General features: G+C 36.7%; 1 protein-coding gene across 1 annotated transcript; it reads left to right on the plus strand.

The window, feature by feature from the left end:
- Positions 1-731: 731 nt before the first annotated feature.
- On the plus strand, positions 732-3,494 carry LOC139129195 (nipped-B-like protein A). The gene is made up of 2 exons (XM_070694833.1): positions 732-1,058; positions 2,445-3,494. Exons 1-2 carry the CDS (start codon positions 745-747, stop codon positions 2,467-2,469), a joined length of 339 nt encoding a protein of 112 aa, XP_070550934.1. The 5' UTR covers positions 732-744; the 3' UTR covers positions 2,470-3,494.
- The last annotated feature ends 20,684 nt before the right edge of the window (positions 3,495-24,178 follow it).

The following is a 24,178-nucleotide window of genomic DNA, read 5'->3' on the forward strand; positions in this document are numbered from 1 at the left end:
GTGCTGTACGTGATTAGGACATAACCGCTTGCCTGTGTCAGCATAATTTGGGTGGAATTTTCATAATTTCTTTCATGTATAAGTAAAATACATATACGTTTCATGTATATGTGTACTATATTTTTGAAGAATCTTTAGGACTATGATAGCATGGAACGGTGGCAATAGTGATATATTTCTGTAGGGTGTCAATACCTGTGAGACAGCGTGTCACTGCCGTAGTGGGCTCATGAATAATTAATTAGTACGGCTACGCGTGAAACAAAAAGAGGCCCTAAAATCCCGCAGTGATATATATATATATATATATATATATATATATATATATATATATATATATATATATATATATATATATATATATATATATATATATATGGTTCGGATGTGAGGGCTAAACCCTGCATTTGAATGGACCATCGTACAAACTTACACGTGCAAACGCGTATATACGTGTATTGCCATACGCATCGCGTTATTTTATTTCGGAGTGCAATCATAACAGGGGGTTGACCAAATCGAAAGAGAAAACGTACCGATTTCGTATAGACTGCAGAAGATTTTAGCATGCTCAGGAGAGAAAACGGAAGTCATTCAAAACCGATGCTGACTCCATATTCGAATTACTTTCGGCCACATACTTTTTAATCAAAGAGTTTTTATTTAAACATCCCTCTATCTTTGCGTAACGTTCACGGTTTCGATATCCTTTACCAATAGCCAGAAGCCCCAGCAGTACAAGAAATGAACAGTTTTGAGAGTGTGGACCAGGGAATGCTGATTGCAGTCTGGGCTCCAGACAATGATGCCAGGCCACAGATAGCAAAGGTTATAGAGAGAAACAACAGTGAGCTCAACATCCACTGGTTAGTTGGCAGTTACAATGGTACTTGGAAGGAGGCCTATCATGGCATTGCAACCCACAGAACGCAATGGACGGACACTATTCCAGTTGAGTCGTGTATACTTTGGGATTTCACCCTTACAAAGAAGGGATGTCTGAAAAAAGCAACAGCTGATGAACTGAAGAAAAAGTACTCAGAACTTGATGCTTCCAGGTGAGGGTTTTTTTGTTTAAACAGTTATTTTAATTTTGCATATTATTTGAAAACACCTGATTTTAAATTGCTAATAAGAGTGCAACAAAAATTTGTGAATAGCACAATAGATGAAAGGGCATTTTGGAACACAGCAAAAAAAAATTCGCACCTGCAACAGGCCCTGCACAGCTCCTGACACAACCCTGTGGCACAGGTCTGTGTCAGCAAAGACGTCCCATTGCTGTGCCAGGGGCTGAATTACAGGTCTGTGGCCAGTGCTGTGAGAACATGACTTCCACAGTGCTGTACACACAGACCTGTGACAGGGTCTGAAATTTCTGCCTGTCACAGCACCTGTATTTCAGGACTGTACACAGTGCTGTGAACACAGGCCTGTGGCAGGGTCTGAATTTTTTCGAAGTTCACACAGTAATGCTTCTGTTTGCTTCTGTGATCAAAATTGACCCATCTTACAAAAATTAACACCCCTGAAATCATGCGAATTTTCAGACCTGTATCAGGCCCTGTAAATTCAACACTGACACAGTGCTGTACAACAACCGGTCCAGATCCTCCTGAATGTCAAGTGATCCACCCCTTAGCTCTTTCCTTTTACAGTTGTTTTAACATGATTTCAGATCAAAGGTAACTGAAGCCAAAGTTCTTCAAAAAGTGTGGCCACAGAAAATTTTCAAATGTTGGTAAAGAACACACAATTTGGGTTTTTGACAACAAAATACTTTTTGACTTGTAAGCCAAATATGGCTGCCGTCAGTGAGAACACATAATTATGCACTTGAATTTTACAGACCAAATCTGTTGCAAAGGAATGATAAAGTAAAATGTTAGGTATAATATGACTTATTGACATGAATGCAAAACTGTCTTCAAAAGTTGGATGATATTCTGTAAAACGGAATACATTAGCTGTATTTGAGGATTATTTGACATAGCAGCCAATATTCTAATTTGAGCTACACTGAAACTGCTGTCAGAAAAGAAGACCTTTGTGCTCGGTGTCTGGTGTTATGCAGTCCACAGTACTAGAAATATCCCATGATTCATTCTGATTTGTACAATCAGAGATTCCCCAGCCAAGCCAGACGTAGCTCACATGTGTAGAGACAACTGTAGACTACTAATGTAAATTTTGAAAACATACTTTGTAGGATACTCTCATTGTCAATTAACATATGAAATTTTTTTGAAAATCATGCAAGTTTGAGAGAGGAGATTTCCAAGCAATTGATGAACCAAAGATTGCTGGGTAACCTCCCCCCTTCAAGACGCCTTTCCATAAAAAAAAATTCAATTATCCACTCAGTGCCAAAATCAAACCTACTGGCTAGTGCTGTTACATTGTAACTCATTATTTAACAAATGTGTTTGTGTTTTATTTTACAGGTCAGACTCTGATGACTGCACATAAAATTTACTTCTACTTTGGTGGTAGTCAAACCAAATCAACTGGAAACCGTTGGTCAGATAGGGTTGAAACTTGTTGTGCACGTTCCTTTAGGTATTCTAAAGCAGATGTGTAAAATTTAGGATGAAATTTGCATGTTTCTATTTTTCAGGTAATTTTTTCAGTTTTTAGTCAAAAAATTTTGAACTCTGAAACCACTCATCTGATTGCTCTGAAAGTTGGTATACATGTTCCTCAGGATGACATCAGTCAAGTGTATACAAATTGAATTGAAATTTTTATATTTGTAATTTTGGGGCAATTTTCCGAATTTTTGGTCATTTTTTTTTTATTCAAGAATAACTAATCTGATAGCTTCAATATTTGGTATACAGGTTACTAAGGTTGATCCAAATCAGTTTGATGAATATCGTGAAGATATCTTGAATTTTATATTTTTGCTGAATTTTTTGGTTATTTTTCTCATTTTAAGTAAAATTTCTTCTTCTCTGAAACCGCTAGCCCAATTGCTCTCAAATTTGGATTGGATGTTTGCAAGGGTGTTACCCTTCTTATTGTTGAAATTACGACAAAATTGGAAATATTACTGTTTTGGGGCAATTTTTGTTATTTTTGGTCAAAAATCGTAAAAAATATTTTCATTTTAAAGCCCCTGGACAGACGGCTTTTACATTTGGTGTACAGATGTCCAGGGATGACAATAGTAAGATATATGGAAATTGTCCTGAAATATACCAATTTGTATTTTTAAGACAATTTTGTCATATTTGGTCAAGAAAACTTGTTCTCAAAATTACTTGTCTGATAGCTTTGTAATTTGGTACAAAAGTCACGAGGGATGTTATTAGATAAATTTTCTGCTCAAAGTGTTGGGAAACCCCCAAATATTTATATTTTAGGTAATTTTCTTTTGTGACCTTAAATGACCTACACCAACCAAGGATTTGTTGTGAGACAGTTTCGAAGGCTGTGAACATAATTTTGTCATGTTTAATATCAATTTGTAGTAAAATTTGATCCTGAAAACAGAGCTGAGGTAAATTTTTTCATTGCAAACCAATTTTTGCAACTTTTGCATGTAAGAAACTTAAGAACTGATGAGAAATTTGGATCCAGGATAATTCTAGATGTCATAATCCCCCCACAGTGGAAGGAATTTCACTATCTGTAACTGATTTAAGTGCTGTTTACATTTGAATAATAGCACTCATAGCATTAATTAAAACATCCCCAAAGTTGTAAATATACTGCCAGCTGGTCTTATGTAAACATGGTCAACCAAGGGTGGAACATTTGATATACAGGAGGGGGTAGGGGATAGAAGATTGATGAGGTAGCATTCCTTTTAAAAGATCCCTTTTATATTTTTTCCTACTCTTTTTTCCCCCCCTCTCCCACCTTTTCTTTTTGTCAAGCTGCTCTGGCTAATTCTTCTTAACATTTGCTTATGTATGCAGGATCTGCTTGTCCTATTGCTATAGAAGTTGATATGCATGTTCCTAAAGATGACCTCCAGTACCTAAGTTGCAGACCTTACTTGCTTTTGTCATTCTTATTTTTCTGGTTGATCTTTGGTATGTACCAGTTCTGATAAAATGTGAGCGACACCGTATAATTGCGGTATTTTTTAGTTTACTCATTAAATATGTGCATATGAAACTTTCAAGGTACAGATATAGTATTTCAACCCATCTTAAAAATGAGAGTGACACACTGTTATTGTTACAATTTTAGACACGTAATTTTTGTGAATTGAGACATACCCATCCATGCAAGAAACTTCCTGAATGGGTGGGTGTGTCCCTTGCAGGAAATTTCTTGCATGGGTGGGTGTGTCCCTTGTAAGAAATTTCTTGCATGGATAGGTGTGTCCTTTGCTAGAAATTTCTTGCATCGATGGGTGTGTCCCTTGTAAGAAATTTTTTGCATGGGATAGGTGTGTCCTTTGCAAGAAATTTCTTGCGATGGCACACCCACCCATGCAAGAAATTTCTTGCAATGGACCGACTCACCCTTGCAAGAAATTTCCTGCAACTGACAAGTTGACACCGGTAAGAACCCAACAGATATTTCACAAAGAATGAACTTGTGGCAATGAAATAATGACTGTAATTTGACTTGAAAAATAACGAAATGGCTTTTGCTTGCATATTTGCACATATTTCCATGGAAAATCATATTAAGGTGAAGTACTACGAATTACGTCAAAATTAAGTTGTGGTGTCATTTTCTTGAAACTTTGCACAAATATTCTTGGAAGTTGTGCAAGTGCAAAAATAAAATAAAAAATGGGGGTCACCACGCTCGTTTCCATGGAAACGGACGTTAAAATGGCGTCGTTAGAAATAAATAAAAATGATATAATTCACTTAAACTAAAGAAAGCAATTATAAAAAGCTTAGCAAATGAGTTAATTTTAATGAATACCAAGACTTAAGATCCATATCTATCGAATGTATAGTTTTCATGATGTTTGTAAAGAAATTTTTACATAAGTATCGATTACAAAATGACGATATCGAAATTATATCACTACATAATTTTCGAACTTTCTTCCTGTCGCTTTGAATGGTGTCATTTTGACCAAACTTGGCGAATAAAATCCTGACATAATACTATTTAGTTTACACTTTTAATAAAAGGGTGTCACCACGCTACTTTTTACAATATCTCCAGGTGAATGGGTAATATGCGCCATGTAAATGGGAGAAAAATGTTAATTTTTCGCTCATATTGAATAAAAACCAGCTTCCTAGGGGGTCAAAATATGACAAGTTTATAGGTCACATGTATTTCTAAGAGACTGGGTCAAAAAATTAGGTAAAAGCGCAATTTCAACAATGACAGGTGATGTTAAATACATGCGCTACAAAGTAACCCATTTGCGACAGGCTGGAGTTAAATCTGCGCAGAAACGTTCTAAAGCGTGTGCGCGTCCGAATTCGTCGCCCTTTACCTTAAAGGGAGGGACGGGATATATTATATATTAAATTTAGTTATTTCCATAAAAATATCTTAAATTATCAAGAAAGTTCAACCACTTTTTATCAAATCAGAAATTCATGGTGAAATTATCAAGTACAGCAGAACTGAATTTTATAACCAGTTATTTAAGTGGAAATATTTGAAAAAAGTGTGGTTTTCGTTAATTTGGAAATTGTTTTCGTGCTGTTTTCTCTATTGGGACCTCAAAATATATGTAAACCAATGACATGTGAGGGCGTCATTTAATCGAGAAGCTAGAGAGGGAGAAGCTAGCTCATTCGCAGAATGACCAAATTAATCGCCTATAAGAGCAAGCGACAATGTCGGAGAATCGAGAATTGCAGAAAACAAGGCAGAGACGTCTTTGTGTAGATGTAACTGTAACTCAGTACTGGTCTCAAGAATGATTTCATTTTCACTAATCCAATTACAAAATGACCTATAGTTTGTATTTGTGTTTCTATGGGTGCCTTGTTCGATGCCAATCTTATTATTGCCGAACAAGCAGAATGTAAAGGAATAAATATTTGGCACGCCAATACAGGCGATGACTATTGCGAGCAAAATGATTGTAAAATAAACTGAAGCGATTAGACGCGACGACACAGCCTAACTATACAAAATTACTCTACCAAGAGCGAAAAAGTCCCGGTCAAGACACCACTGGGAAGAAATCAGTCAAGTACAATCGCATCATCGACTTCGGCGTAGCAATGACCCAGAAGAAGGTGGATAGTTCTTATCAAATTCTCTGTGTTAGGAGTGTCAATCCAGATACTGTTGCTTTACATTATTTTACCCACCGTATCACCTTTCCACTAACACAAACACAGCTAACTCCGTAAGGAGCCAGAGTGAAGAGTAGCAAAGCTGATGCAGTAGCTGGTGAAGGGTTGTCACCTGGCAAATTTTTGAACTTTCAGCTTTTCAACAGCTGTTCATCGGTGATTTTTCCTGTACTCCTTTACCATGATGGACACGAAATCAGTTATAAAAACATTGTATGATGGAGTGATTTTAACTACGTTAACTGTTGTCTATTTCATTGTTTCGGAAAACATACTCAAGACAAAGGTAATAAGCCAATGCAAGAAAAACCATCTTGTAGCAGGACTCTTTAACTAGTAGCAGCATTAACTGAAGCCATCGCTGCCAAATATTTTCTCGGGCAATAGAATATGATTCTAAAACTCCTATATAACATGTCTAACGGTGTCAACAGCAAAAACTAGGGAAGGTCTGGGCTGCAAAAAAGGACAATGGGCAAACAGTTATATGTACTCTACATTTTAAAACCACAATGGCAGACACACTGTTATGTTAACAACAATACATTTATCAAGTACAGTAACTTGCTCAATTTTGTACAACATAATATCGAGTGGAATCGCCTAATATGCAACAATATGAACCATTAATCGGCATGGAAAAAGTACTGTGCCACATTTAGGTACGGGATGAAAACTTTAATACACCATACATGATATATCTGTCTCTGGTCAAGAATGCCAGCTAATGATATGATTTTTTGCATTTCTTCACAGTATACACAAACACACTCAGTATAGCGAATCAAAGCCTACACTACGATTGCAATAAGAGTACAAAAACCTCAGCGTTCGAAAACAGTGGGAATCTAACAAAGTTGTTGTGCTTGGAAATTTTAAAACGTATGAACATTCAACCTTTCTGTACGTATGACAGCTGATACATAGCCACTATGGTCATGGAATTAAAATAAGACCACGAAATATGTATTGCAGGTGGTATGTGAACGCCATGTGAACATTTTAACATCAAAAGGAAATACTGAAAAAGTCTTATTCATGAACCTGTTTGTTAAAAGTACAATTTTAGCTATTTGATGAAACGACGACAATAGACGTATCTGGTTGCATGTTCGAACGAAGCGAAAACCGGCGCTCTTTGATGTAAGATAACACTTAGATAAACATACCATAATGTTAATAAGCTTTCGGAGTGTCAAATCTGTATTTCGTGTGCACAACGTTTTTTCTACATATCAAATCGACGGGAAGAGAATTTAATTTAAGGAATCAAGGCGAAATTCACAAGGTACAATGCCTCGAAAGGTTATAGATCAGTGTAAGCTTGAGTATTGATTAATATTTCTAGTAAGCAAGGCGATTTAGATTTAGAGTTAAAGATGACAACGCCGTCTTTAGTAACTTTATAGAAATTCATGCTCGTTGGGCTCTGCAAGTCTCAAAATTGCCACAGATTGCTGCAGCTTTCTTTCAGGAGTCTGCATTTTGATTCAAACAGAAAATGATGTCTGCATAACTATAAATATTTCAAATCAAATTTCTCACACACAGAGACACACAGAGACACAGACACAGACACAGACAGACACAGACACACACATACATACATACATATATATATATAATATATATATATATATATTATATATATATATATATATAATATATATATATATATATATATATATAATTTGTCATTTAGTGTCACTTGTAAATTTACTATTCCAAAGAAGGGAAACACATGGAAAATCTGGTTAAAAAGTAAATAATGTATGTTCTTGTGCTTCAGTTAGATAAAATCAATACATTTGTAAAATGTGCTTAAAAACACCTGCATGCTTGTTGATTGTCACATAATAGTGTGAATTACAGAGGTGTAAAGAACATTCTGCTTGATTCTTGAATACGGTGGATACCCGTATTACAATGAAATAATCAAGTTGCATAACCTGTATGTGTTCAATTTTCTCCGTGTGTTTTTGAAATCCTAACCTGATTACCTTTCAAGATTTTGAATAGATGAAAAAGAAATAACTAATTACTTTCAATGGCTATATGTTCTGCAGCACAGTTTTACATCCTGCAATATTGCTAGTATTCGTATTAAGGATGTGACTCAGGTTCATCGACACATATTTTAAATCGTCATTTTCACATGGAAGAAGTTTCACACACCCGAAATGTGGTACTTTTTATCTGCTCGGTCACCGAAGAGTTCAGAAAATTTATTTGTTTTCAAAAACATTCTGCATACGGTAATTTTACTCATAAACACGTGTTCTTTAGTTTATTTACTCAAACAAGTGTAGGTACAAATCTCCAATCGGCCTTGGTGATATGTTTACAGCAATCCACGGCTGGTTAAACTTGGCAAAAAATCTGTGTCCCTGATTTTTTGAAATTCGCATTTGTTTTCACACAATGAGCCTTCAAAGTGTCAACTTGACGATTTTTGCATAAATTATCGGCCTTTGTTAACATTTGTCACGATATCTTCACTTCAGGGCCTTTTTTTGAAAATCTGAGACACAGTCTTTCAGATATATTCATTCACTGTCCACAGTTGAAAAATCAAGCTGATCTGTCCATGCGCCACCGACTTATACTTATTTCAATAATGTACACACAGCCAAAAACGGAACTGAGAAAATCGACGATTTGTGTAAGCGATCTGTGCGTCACACATTGTGGCCAGGAAGTCCGATTCGCACACTACTTTCTGTGAATTTTATTACACCAGGACTTAGTTTTCGGAATTTAGAACATGTTTGGGATTGCAGATCATGTGAAAGTAGAAAGAAATGTTACACTGAACTCGCAAATGATCAACATCTGTATCGAGTTTCACCAATTGTAATGCTGTAACTTTGCAGCAATATCACTAATTATAAGTTCATTAAATATGCAAATGAGCCCTTAATTAACTCCACATAACCAAACGCTTTACACCCAATTAAATATATGTCGGATCAGTATCTGCAGGAGATTTCATCAAATTTGGGGCAGTTATATCGGAGGTGTATGACTAATTACAAAACTTCATAAAATATGCAAATGGGCTATTTGTTAACTTGACACTGCCAAGTGCTTGTCAGAACAATTAGATATTTGTCAGATCAATACGTGTACCAGATTTCACGGACTTGGGTGCCGTAATTTCAAAGTGATATACCTAATTGCAAGGATAATTAAATATGCAAATGAACCCTTAGGGACCATTCAGTTTTTACGGCCGGGGGCCGGCAAAATCCAGGGGGGTCATTGTAATTTTAGAATCTGCGAAGGGGGGGGGTCAATGCTTTTTCACTGGTAGGAAAGGGGGGTCACCACATTTTCAAAAACATAATACCTACAATAAAGTTCACTTTATGCCATGGCCATGATCGGCCCTCTTTAACGGCGGGCAGCCTTCGGCGGCCCACTACAATAACTTGACTTTATGTAATTGCCCATGACCCTCTTAACGGGCAGGCGCCTTTGGCGGCCCACTCCAATTAGGTTTACTTCATGCAATGGCCATGATCGACCCTCTTGAACAGCAGGCCGCCTTTGGCGCCCACTACCATAAAGTGTACTCTACGTGTGGCCCATAACCCTCTTTACTGGCAGGCCCGGACTTTGCCAACCCACTACAATAAACAGCGGACTGCCTTTTGCGGCCAACTCATATTACAGTAGTATCTGGTTAAATGCCTATCTCATCTTTGAAAGACCATTTACATGAACTGAGAGAAAAAAAGGGGAATTAGCATAACAGTGTGATGGACATAAGTTGTCTATGGAAATGAAAACTTGCCTTCCACTTGTCCTAATTAACAGACGTTTGCATGGATGTGGCTGAGAAGTTTGTGTACTGGCATCTCTGCTACACGAATAAAGTGGGCCGGGTAATAGAGTTCAAATCCAAACCATGCCAGTAAATTTGACATATGGGTTTTGGTTATTTTTCAGTTGTGGGGGATCATCAAATTTTTTCGTCTGACAAAGGGGGGTCATCTTTTTTTCACGAAAAATGCAGGGGGGGTCTATATTTTTTTTAACACCGGCGACAAGATTTTGCCGGCCCCCAAGGCCGTAAAAACTGAACGGTCCCTTAATTAACTTCACACTACTAAATGCTTTACACCACAGTTAGATATCAGTCTCATCACTATCTGCAGCAAATTTCATCACATGCAGTTCAGTTATATCGGAGCTATATGACTAATTTAAAAACTTTATAAAATATGCAACTGAGCTATTCATTAACTTGACATTGCCCAATGCTTCTAACTATAATTAGATATATCAGATTAATATTTGTTTCACGTGTCATCAAGTTGGTGCAGGAATTTCAGGGTTTTGTCACTAATAAAGTCGTCACTTTGATAGTTAACCACTTTGGTGTGTGCAATTATGCCCTTGCTTTGTTGGCTGAACCAGATATATTTGTGTGTATAAAAAGTCGTCACTTTGATAGTTAAACTGCTTTTGTGTGTGCAATTATGCCCTTGCTTTGTTGGTTGAACCTGACGGGTGTTACATCCATATACAACACAACCTAAGAATGTTGAAAAATATGTGAAATTTCTAGTCTAAAATGCGCTTGTCTTGAAAAGGGAGGTCATCGATGAAGATTAGGTATCAATTCACTTGTGTCTAGTCTACTACCTTACAAGGGACTAGAAATCGAAGATTTGAACAATAAAATATTTTGACAAAAATTCACAGCACCAATCTGAAGATGCAAATCTTCAGATTCAAGTCACTTATTGCTGTATGGGCCAAAGTTTCAATGATATATATAGTTGTGCAGTTTCACGAGTCCTTAAAATACTAATTGTGCCCTAAAATTATCAAACTTGGGTCATATTAGATAAAATTGAAAAGAAACTAAGCAATTTTCAAACCAGTGCCAGTATACAGCGGTACATGGCTTTTTGAGTTTGATGGTGTACATATGTACATACAATCAAACTGCAACACAGGACATTGAAAGGCTGCCCACTACATCCAGGTGCTTTATCATAAAATTTGTTGGGACTGCTCCGAAGTGGCCATTATAGACGAGAGGCTGTGCTGCATGAATGGCTCTTAACACAGATTTGACTGTATATACATGCAATTTCTAGGTTGTAAGAATAGCTTCCATTAACAAGGCATTACACCAGAAGTTTTACGTACCAACAGTATGTCAGTACTATAGTTTTATCAGAATCAGTAACATTATCTAAACCTTTTGTGACATTTTCTATCCATGCTTTAACACAGACAGAAATTTGTCAGATGATCAAAATATGTGTGATGACTTTAGTTAGTTGTAGTTCAGTTGCATTGTTAACTGAATCAAAACAGAAAGGAGAACAACATTGATTGCATTTTATGAAATAGCTTTAATGACATGCTTAATTGCCATCAATGAAACAAGGAACATTACAATCAACATCGCTATACATATGGAAGCGAATGCAACAATGTCAAATACCAGTAGTAAAGCTATATTATCTTTCCTCAGATAATAAGTCATTGACAATGACACAGTCGCCACTTGTTAATGGGTACTTTAATTTCAAGTACTCTGAGAGGAAAGAGTCATCTTCATTAATTAGATCTGTGATTAAAAATACCGCGATACAGATGGGGCTTAATGGCCAAAAATAAGTTCCATGGTGGTGAAAACATAAAACACATGTAAGCCGCTATGCTAATTACAAAAGGTCATTAATATGAATCGATTGGTACTTAATCTACAGGATGCTGCCAACATTTTTGCATCCTATCCTAACACTGACAGATTATCACCGGTACCATATTTCATAAAGTTTGATGCAGTACTTTGGACATCCATGCTAAAAACAACAAGTCATCGTTGATGACATAGTACCCGCTTGTCCATTTTGTTATAATCTTTGATGTCTAGGTAGCTGTGGTCTAGGTAGCTGTGGAATGACATTGATGCAACGGTCTGCATCAGGCCTGTGACTTGCATAATAAATTAATCTGAGGAATGTTCAATAAAATTGACCCATCTCTGCCGGTAATGACCATTGAAGGAACTTTTGATTACATCACACATAACGATGCCCTCACTGCCTCTAGTGTCATGATGGCACATACTATACACATGGTTTGGTGGAATTTTAGAAATGGTATGGGATCGGGTATGTTATTGTAATCAGCCATTTAGGATCATATAATGAAACAAATTAATGTGCACAAGAATGCAGCCATATCACGTTTCAACAAAATCAGTCCATCCAAGGACAGTGACCTATGTTTATGTTTCAAAGACATATAAAAATCACACCAAAATTGAAATCAAATGGCTGTCTATTGACCATATGGACCATAGCACAAAATTAGTAGACATGCATATGTATGCCATAGTACTTTATCTTTGTACCAAGTCTCAACAACATTGGATAAGGAATATTTGCATATGATTAAGCCTCAAAGACATAAAGAAATCCAAAAATGACCATCTGGCAGCTATATTGGGAAAAAATAGTGACAATATCACTGTTCGCTCCCATATAGTTATCAAAACAAGTCAACAATTGTATGAAACATGGAGATACATATAGACAGACTGACATACACAGACTGGCACAGAGTGATGACATTGACCCCAAGTGTGCCTTGGCCCATGGAGAGTGATAAAGATATAACAAACAGCTGAATTTAATGATAAAATAGTTAAGTATAGGCCTATACAGGCACTGAGGGTGAATATGTTACAGCAATTTGATTAGTTTCTTTTCCTTTTCTACTTCTGTGATAATCTTTAAGACAAATGTATTGACAAATATGTTATTTTTACAAGCACACAGCAAACTGTTCTTGATTTTTCATTTACAATATTTGACATAGACTGAAATACATAACATGCAACCAAAGTTTACACTTTGCCCATACACCAGATACATGGAGAAATTTCAACATACAATCATCAACTCAGAAACCCTACAGGGATAAGTAAACATTGTTTTCTTCCAGAAAAGCTGGTGCATCCACATCTGGAACAACTCACAAACTTAACCAATTACACAAGGATGATGACACAAGAGATAAAGTTAAACTGTGGTGAACTTGACTATTCCTTTCAAATCCTTACCTAACTTGACATCTTAAACTAAAATACACTGCATGGTTAATTGCGTGCAAAAATACATCGGGGTGGACCATTTGACAAGGACGGTGTCTGGAAGATCAATGAGGTACATTATCTTTTTTATCTGATCCATTGTACATTCTTTTTTCCCCACTCTTCCACCTTTTCTTTTTGTCAAACCTTCTCTGGCTGGATTTTTATTGGCATTGTTTGGAATTTTTTCAAAATCTGCCAGGATATTTTTACCACATTTCAACACCAATACAGTTTACCATATCAAATGCTTACTTAATCACCACATTATATACTCTTAGTTCCAGTAGGTATAAAATTACCAAAAAAAATCTTAAAAATACAAAATGAAAGATATCCCAGTAAAACTGACAGTTTCGCAAAGTTGCCCCAAAAATTCAAACTTCTGGATTTCAACTTAATTTCAAAATATCTTATTAACAAAAACCCTAAGAACCGGTTTACTAAATATCAAAGCAATCAGACTGGTAAATTTTGAGTAACAAATTTTTTGACCAAAAATGAGAATAATTGTCCCCAAAAATACAAAATTTCAGATTTCATCCTAATTTTAAATATATCTAACTAACATAAACTTTAGGAACCTGTACACTAGATATCAAAGCTACCAGATCAGAAGCTTTAGGAGAAAAACTTTTTGACCAAAAAAGGCAAAAATTGCCCCAAAAATAAACAAAAAATTGCCAGTTTCAACATACCTTCAACACATTATATTGAGATTAATCTTAGATACCTGTATACCAAATATCAAAGCTATCAAACTGATTCAGTAGTTTTTGGATAAAAAAAAAAATCATCAAAACTTGGGAAAATTGCCCAAAATTACAAATATGACAATATCACTGAGTACAATTTGTACAAGCATGACTGAAGTCATCCTGAGGAACATGAATATTAAGTTTCATAGCAATCAGACGAGCGATTTCAGAGAACAAGTTTTTTTGACTAAAAACGGAAAAAATACCCTAAAAATACAAACATGCAAATTTCATCCCAATTTTTGCACACATAATTTAGAATACCTAAAGAAATCTACATACCAAGTTTCAACCAAATCTGACCAATGCTTACTGAGTTTTAGCCATTTGCAGGATTTTTCCTTTTTTTTCCCCTCATTTGCATATTTTTGGCACTGACATGTTCATTTGAACAAATTCACATCTCCACCCCTAGGTGCACCTGTACACCAAATACTAAGACAGTAGGTGCTACAGTTTAGGAGTTTTTGATGTGGACGGACATACATACATACATACATACATACATACATACATACATACATACAGACGACATTTTTCCACCTTATAAGAATACCTCCCATTTGCATATATACATATGCATACATGGGAGCTAAAAATGGCAATCTGGCCACCATATTGGAACATGTCACGAAGTAAATTGACATGTATATGTATGCCATAGTGCATGATCTTTGTGCCAAGTTTGGACAAAATCAGTGTAATGACCTTTGAATTAAGCTTCAAAGACATGCAAAATTCCAACAAAATGGCAGTTCTGCAGCCATATTGGCTCCTATTGCAAGGTTAATTGATACATGCATATGTATGCCATAGTGCTTTGCCTTTGTGCCATGTTTGAACAAAATGGGTTCAAGGATGTTTGAGTTATGGTTCAAAGACATGAAAAAATCGCATCAAAATGGCTGCCTCATGCCCATATTGGATCGTATCACAATATAATTCAACATGCATATGTTGGCCTTGGTGTTCTGTCTTTGTGCCAATTTTTAAGTTTGAACAGAATTGGTTGAAGGATGTTTGAGTTAATGGTTCAAAGACACAAAAAATCGCAAACAAAATGGCCGTCTCACGCCCATATTGGATCATATTGCAAATTAATTTGACATGCATATGTAGGCCATAGTGTTATGCCTTTGTGCCAAGTTTGAACAGAATCGGTTCAAGGATGTTTTTGAGTTATGGTTCAAAGACATGAAAAAACGCAAAAATATGGCCAACTTGCGTCCATATTGAATCATATCGCAAATTAAATCAATGTGCATCTGTAGGTCATAGTGCTATGCCTTTGTGCCAGGTTTGAACAAATTGGTTCCGCAGTGTCTGAGAAACGGCTGAGGACGGATGGACGGATGACGATGGACGGCGGACGGGACCCAATCTACAAGTCCCCGCCGGACCTCGTCCGCGGGACTAAAAACCCATTATGTAAATGCAAACTAGCAATTAATCTATATAATAAATGATACTACTAAGTGTCATTGATTTGTATTTACAACACTATGAGATCAAAATCTCTACCAAGTGTCATCAAATTTAACGCAGTATCTGTTGATATACCGGTATCACTCTAATTGGGAAAGTTCATTACATATGCAATTACAAATTAACTAACTTGACACTGATAAATGTCTTTTTTACTTAAAGTAATGTGAGCTTAACATCTGTACCAAGTTTCATGAAATTTAATGCAGTATTTCTTGACATATCAGACTAAGTACGAAAAAATTCAATAATTGACATGATACTGCTACATGCCGTTAAACAAAGCGATGTGCATATGTATGACATACGGTAGGTCAATGTCCTTGTGCCAACGTTGAATAATCGCAATCATACCAATCCATAATCCAATAACACTAGGTCAGAATTTGTAAGACAAGAGTTGTAAACATAGATACAAAACAGCACAGAACAGACAGTAAATAGACGGTACACAAAGTCAAATTCATGAAAGAAAGATATATGGATCGACCTCTGGCCAAAGGACCAAGAAGTGATGTCAGGTGTTTGAAAATAGTAAGCGCATCCTGCCCCACATGTGAATGATACTGGTGGAAATATGTCTGAGTTATAGCTCCGTACATAACAAAATCATAACGAAATAGCCACAAGACAGCCATATTGCATAGGAGTATGAAACAAATTGACATGCATATTTATGACAAGGGTCACTGTTCTTGTACCAACTTTGAATAAAATCCAATGATAAATGTCTGAGTTATGATGAATAAAGTTGGTTGAGATGTGCCAGAGTTGTGGCTCCATACATGAAAAAATGGTAACAAAATGGCCGCATGGCGTGCCATATTGGATCATATCGTATAACATATTGACATGCATATGTATGATATAGGTCAATGTCCCCGTACCTATTTTGAATAAAATCGGTTGAGATGTGCCTGCGTTATGGCTCCGTACATGAAAAAATCGTAACAAAATGACCGCACGGTGGCCATATTGGATCTTATCACAAAACAAATCAATGTGGATATGCATGACATAGGTCAATGTCCTATTATCAACTTTGAATAGAATCGGTTGAGATTTGCCTGGGTTGTTGCTCTGTTCATGAAAAAATTGTAACAACATGGCTGCACGGCCGCCATATTTGATCATATCATGAACAAATTGACGTGCATATGCATGATACAGGTTAATGTCGCCGTACCAACTGTGAATAAAATCAGTTGAGATATACCAGAGTTATGGCGCCCTACATGAAAAAAAATCATAACAAAATGGCTGCCATGCAGCCACATTGGATTGTATCACAAATAAATCAATGTGGATATGCATGACATAGGTCAATGTCCTTGAACCAACATTGAATAAAATGAGTTGAAACATGCCGGATTTATGGCTCAATACATGAAAAAATTGTAAAAAAATAGCTGCCATGCTGCCATATTGGATCATATTCATGAAATAATTGTTTATTGCATATGTATTATATAGGTCAATGTCCTTTACCAACTTTAAATAAAATCGGTTGAGATGTGCCTGAGTTATGGCTCCGTACATGAAACAATCGTAACAAAATTGCTGCCATATTGGATCATATCACAAAACAAATCAACGTGCATATGTACGACATATGAAATAATCCTTGTACCAAGTTTGAATGAAATCAATCCAGGCATCTCTGAGATATCTGCGTTAACGGACGGACGCACAGACGAACAGACGCATGCACGCATGGACAGACAGACTGACATGACCAACCCTATAAGTCCACCCGGATGGTGTCCGTGGGGACTAAAAGTTAGAAAGTTAGAGATGCATAAAAAATATAAAGAAGGTAACATCATAGGCTACAAATACTGCTCAATATTCTGTATTGTTTTTGGTAAAGTATTATCATCAACAGATGCAACACAGCAACTTGATTCAGATCATGAAATTACTGTACACCTGCATGTACAAATTGTTATTTACATTACGCAATCAATTTAAAAAAAAAACACGCCATTTTTAAGTTGCCGTGGGCCCATGCCAAAACACAAGGAATTAAGCTTTCGCCACCAGGGGCACTATTATTTTGACCGGAAGTGATCGAGGGCTATTTTTCCCACTTCAATCTGTACGAACAGCATGAGCACGTAAAACAGGCACTGGTACAGATGGATGGACCTGGCTTGGTTTCCTTCATGACGCTGGGAGAAAAATATGGTCAAAAGTTACAGCTACTGTGGCCTTTACTTTGATCTCATACATACTATGTCAATTTCGTTTTTTTCAATTGTTTGATTTTATTCCACACTTGACTTTTAATTTGTCTCCATTGCCTTCTCCGGAAAATTGGATACTTCTTTATACAGCAAAGAATTTCATCTCTGCCAGGACATTTCAGTGCTTTTAAATTCACATCAAAATGGTCATGGCTTTTTTCTCTGCTGACGACCAATCTCTCAACTTTCTTCCAGGCGATTGTCTTTGATTTAGTTCTGTAGAAAAGAAAACATTCATAAGTTTTAGGTGAAAAAATTCTTTATACAATCTCAACCCACTTGTGTCAAAAAGTCATGAGCATGCATTATTGAAAGAGTCTTGCAGTTCAATTTGCCTTCAAATAGGCATGCCAAAATCAGAGTTGCATGCAACATTTTGTGTTCAGTGATCTTCATGTACATGATATGTCAAAATTTACAATTATAGCAAAGTCTTAGTTACATTTTATTTTTTCAGTTTCCACAGCAGTAGGATACTGATGAAGTTCTGACACCAGCACATTTAAGTACATGGCGTCATTTGACATCTACAAAATCCAACACTGGTGTGAAGCAAGTGAATTTAAGTTAATGTGATAAAAGAATGTATTTTAGACTCTGGAGGTTTGTCAGATTAGTACTATACAGTTAGAATGATGGGAAAACGTGAATGAGTCAAATGCAAGGCAGCCATAGAAACAAAGCCTGGTGCATAAAAAGGCCTAAGAATGCATGTAGTCTACAAAAATGTCTATATGGTTTACATGATTTAAATAGTGATTATTGTTTGCATTTGCATTGAAATGATGAATTTGGTTTACTGTCAAATAGAACATTGCCTGTACTTCACGTTATAGATTAGACTTGTGTACATCTTACAAGAGCCATAATAAACTTCATCTACACACACAGATAAACTTCTTAGTGAAATGCTTCATTTCAATTCATCACTAGGTCATTTAACACCAAAACACAGTGTGATGTTTGCGACAGTCTACAGTATGTGATTTCATACTCACTCTGTGGTTGCTCTGTTTAATTGTCATCATATTCATCATTGTCTGTCACTACAGAACTAGTTAGACTGGTGGACATGATGCTAGATGTGGCATTTTCTGTCACTGCAGATGCTGATGTCGATGCCAAATGAGGTTGCATGGGTACAGCAGAGACCAGTGACTGTGTCAATAGAACCATACTCATTATCATGACCATCTTCTTTTTTCTCCTCGTTACCACCACCAACATCACCATCTTCATCATCTTTGCATCACCATCATCAATCAACTCTATTACAGATAAAATGAATAATTCCCCACCCGTTCAAGTCACTGATGTACAATGGTAGGTAGGGAAATACAAAGATCACAATATCAAGCACAATAAAATCAGGATTATTAGCTAAAAGGATTAGGCAAGAGTAAATAATGTTTTCGTTTCACACCCACAAGTGCAGAAGTATTTTCAGATTTAATGAAAGACAAAGTGTATTAGAAATGTCCAACCCTGTCTAACTTTTTCCAACCATAAACTTTCTGTTACAAATTTGACGCTTTTTGGTCAAATCAGAATATCATGAACTATAAAAGTGAAAAGGTAATCATGATTGTCTTTGTTTTTGGTTCTATAATAACACTTTATATAACACTTTATACAAAGCCCATGCATTTAGCTTGCATTCACTGACTGTATATTGTCAACATCAAACTGATTAAAATCTGATAGAGTGGTTGGGCTGTTCACTTCCTCAGTCATTGTCTATTTTTTGTTTTGTCTTCAGCAACCTCTTTATACCATTGTGCCATAGGTGATCACGTATAAATCTTGTGCTACGAAGAGCCCATCAGAGCTATGTTGCTAAATATGCAGCATTCCGATTGGTTTATCAATCCACTGTGCTAAGTAAGCAGTGTTCTGCTGATTGGTTTAGCAAACCACTGTGCTCCTGGGTGCTCCAAGTGGGTTGTGCTCGCAGTACAATAAAATACCCACAATTCTCTTTGATTTGTATCCTTGTAGGTTACTTTTTTAATAACTTTTTTAGTTCTGTATGCAAGCAATAATGTGCAAACATCAGAATAATTGATAAATAATATCAAGTAAAAGATCATTTAGAAATTTCAGTGAAAGTTTCCAAATAACCATTAAACAACCATTGAAGTCACGTTCTGTAGGTACTACAAATGCCATACTTTTAGGCAGTAAGCTATGATGAACTGAAGGGGTCATTCATTTGTCATTTCCATTGGAAAAAAATCAATATCCTTTTGTTTCAAAAAACAGGTGCAAGTACTAGTCTCCCTTCTTTCAATCACATTATTCTGTATGGCTGAAGACACAATCAGTGGAAAATTGTACAAAAATGCTATCTCCTCTCTCAATCTTGCATAATTTTCCAAATAATTGAAATGAGAATTGAGAAGAATGGTGTCCTTAAAAGTACGTTTTCAGAATTTTTACAACTAAGTCTATGAATTTGTCTACACATGGGAGACACATGGTAGACTTCTCTGGGGAATCTCCGAGGATACAAAACATAATAAATTATGGGAAATCTACAATAGTGTGTGTCTGGTGGCAGGGTTCAGATGTAGCGGCAATAAGCAAAGGTAAAGATCAACTTGCAGATCTCTATATCAAATTTTAATGAGATTGTTGTCATGCTGTCCTTAAATGTGCAGGCTGTGCTGACTCTAATTAAATACTAGGAGTATCAACATGCTTTTAAATAGGGAATTCAGTATAACATGTTGAAGATAACAAAACAAAACAAACAACACTGACTTCTATGGAACAGCAGCTGTATGTAACCTAATTTGACAAATTTGTGCATTAATCTGATTTCTTGTTCTAGTTCCTAAACCATGTCCACACAACAATTAGACTGAAGTGACCCGGAACTTTTTTAAACTTGACACCTTTTGCATGTAAAAATGTGGAAATTACATGTTTTGCATGGTAAATCTGGCTTTTGTGAAATTTAGCGCAAAAAAATTGATAAACCGTATAACAGTAGTTTCAATATATCAATGCGCCATTCGATGATGAAAGTCGTTCCATTTGTAACGGATGGAAATAAAGCATTTTGATGATCATTTGCCAATGAACGTTAATATTTTGAGTGAAAACTGTGTAAGAGAGGCATGTAATAAAAATATTGTAGCCAAAACAAGGGACTATGTACCCTCGGGGCAGGTCCTTTTGCCCTCCTTACGTCGGGCAAATGGTCACATACCCTCGGACACATAGTCCGATGTTTGGGATATGGTATCCCATGGTAACCCGGACCTCACCTTGAAATATCAGAGCAAAAAAGGATGAGAAGGGGTGATGCAAGACCAGACAAGTGGTGCATGGTCTGATTTGAAACATCAGAACACATAAATTACTTTGAAATGAAAGCTGCTCTTTTTACATTGAAAGCTTTCTGTACTAACATGAAAAATGTACACATCTGACTGCTCATTACAACACCACAGCAGTGTGATATATAATTATATTACCATGCCCTGGCTGTCGCATTTTGATTGGTCGAGCTGAACCACGTGACTGAGGACAAATACACAGTAATGGTCTGTTTACACGGCAGTGAATATGAATAATAAGAACAACTCAAAGTAACGTAACTTTACAGCTCAAACGTAAATCATAATCAATCACAAAATAAAATGAAGGACTTGTTGGCCAAGTTGTGATACTTTTTTTCTGATTTGCCAATTTTTTACATTGCGCGTGACGTTTTGTAGCGTATTGCTCAGTTTCTGGGGCCCAGTTGTCATTCGCTCCGGAAATTTTCGCAAATTTTGGCGGTTTTCCCCGGTTCGTTGATAATATAATGGAAATAACAGACTCCGCTCTGACCATTAACGTTTATTTATGGGTGTGGGCTCAAGGAAAGCCAAATTAACGGGCTTGGCAAGCCTCGCCCGTTAATTTTTGGCTTTCCTCTCGCCCTTGCCCATAAATAAACGTTAATGGTCAGCGCGTCGTCCATTATTTCTACATTATATTACCATGCCCTGCCCGTCGCATTTTGATTGGTCGAGTTGAACCATGTGACTGACCACAAATACACAGTAATGGTTTGTTTACATGCCCGTAAATATGAATAATAAGATTAACAACTCAAAGTATTGTAACCTTACAGCTCAAACGTAAATCATAATCAATCACAAAATAAAATGGAGCACTTGTAGGTCTAGTTGAGATACTTTTTCCTGAAAACATCTCCGGATTTGCCAATTTTTTACAGCGCGTGTGACAGTGCGTTGCGTATTGCTAAGTTTCTGGGGCCCAGTTGTCGTTAGCTCCTGAAATTTTCAGAAATTTTGACGGTTTTCTTGGGTTCGCTGATAATATAATGGAAATAACAGACTCAGCTCTGACCATTAACGTTTATTTGTGGGCGCGGGCTGGAGGAAAGCCAAATTAACAGGCTTGGCAAGCCTGGCCCGTTAATTTTTGGCTTTCCTCTCGCCCTTGCTCACAAATAAACGTTAATGGTCAGCGCATCGCCCGTTATTTCTATAATAACATGGGAGACAGGAAATCCTGCTGCAAATAATTATCAGAGAAATTTGAAATTGGGCAATAACACATAATATTTGACTTAGTGCAGCACACATACAAGTACCCAGTGTTCAGAACAATGAGGCAGACTACCACTTCAGACAACACAACAGCGACACTGGGCAGATATGCTAACAAACAAGTTGTAAAGGACATTGCTTGTTAATTTGGTACACTACAGAAATTGACCTCTTTGCCTCAAGGCTCAACCATTACGTCAGCATGACAACATGTATCATGGCACCCTGACCTGTATGCCATTGCTGTAGATGCATTTAGTCTTGATTAATTGGTCTAAGTGGTACTTTTATGCATTTCCTCCTTTCAGTGTGCTCCATTAAGGACAGTTCAGAGTGAGTAGAATCCCGATAGTGCCATTCTGGGCAACCCAACCATGGTTTGCCACCTTGACAAAATGCCTGATTGCATGCATACCCAGTCCTCTTGCCAAAAGGAAACTCACTACTGACACTACCCCTGAACATATCAGAGAAACGTACCACCAACTGTCAAAGAAACTAAAACTGCTAGCATGCCTCTTATCAGGCAATATCCCTTAGAAGCAAAGGGCTATGAGAACCAGTTACAGAGGTCATCCTCCAGTCTTGTAGACCAGGGACTAAAGGGCGATATAACTCGAACCTGGAATGATGGAGAAACTTAAGCAGTGAGAGGGAAATTAATATCCATACAAAACCTGTAGCAACAGCTTTGGCAATACTATTAAGTCAGCTGGCTTGGTTCAGTGAAATCAATAGTGATGGTCAGCACTGTCATCATTCATTACATTGTCAGATAGTAGCCTAACATTTGGAAGTCACCCTTTAGTTACTCAATTTATGAAAGGGGTGTTCAACAAAACAACACATAAATAAAATTACAGTATGTGGGATGTATCCATTGTACTTAACCCCTTGACTGCTACAATATTGGTCTCTGTTAAGAAACTCTCCCTTTAAAAAATTGACATTAAACTAGTAACTCTTATTGCACTACTGTCAGCTCAACAAGCTCAGACTACATACTTGATAGATATCAGGAACACTGTCAAAACAAAGAAGGGAATGTCATAAAATAGGAGACCTGGTGAAACAGTCACTCCTTATAGACAAATCAAACCATCAAGACTATCTGCTTACCCTCCAGACAGGAGACTTTTGTTTATTAACTGTACCAGTACATAACTCATACTAAACCTTTGAGAGATTAATGTTCTGTGTTCTTTTATAAATATACACCAAAGTGGGTGAATTTTTCCAATCATTAGTTCATGGATACACTCTAAACATTTCGAGTGACACTTGCTGAGATAGCAGTGAATCAGAATTTGAAACTTACCTGGAAGTTGAAGTTTGACTAGAATTCTGCTAAGCTGCTGTCGTAGCTATGGTGTCCCTCATATATCAACCACCCAATTCTATGCTATGCTTGAATGCTGCATTGTGGGTAATATTTGATATCTCATGATCACCCACCCATAAATTTGATACACAATGTATTAAACAGCCAATGAGAACTCAATGCTGGGTAATATCTTGCAATCTCGAGTGACACCTCAGGTACGACAGCAGTTTAGCAGAATTCTAGTAAAACTTCAACTTCCAGGTAAGTTTCCCTTAACTTTTGAATTTGGTGGCATATTTTCTAGAGTTATCAGCCATTTATTGAAAGTGGAAGAAAACTCATAAAAATTGTACAAAATTATGCATTAATTGCCGAATATGGCATCCAGCCTAAGGAGCAACTGCATTATCTGTACTTACCATGCAACATACTGCA

This window comes from Ptychodera flava, unplaced genomic scaffold (assembly GCF_041260155.1).
Source record: "Ptychodera flava strain L36383 unplaced genomic scaffold, AS_Pfla_20210202 Scaffold_99__1_contigs__length_323406_pilon, whole genome shotgun sequence".
In the NCBI taxonomy this organism is placed as follows: Eukaryota; Metazoa; Hemichordata; class Enteropneusta; family Ptychoderidae; genus Ptychodera; species Ptychodera flava.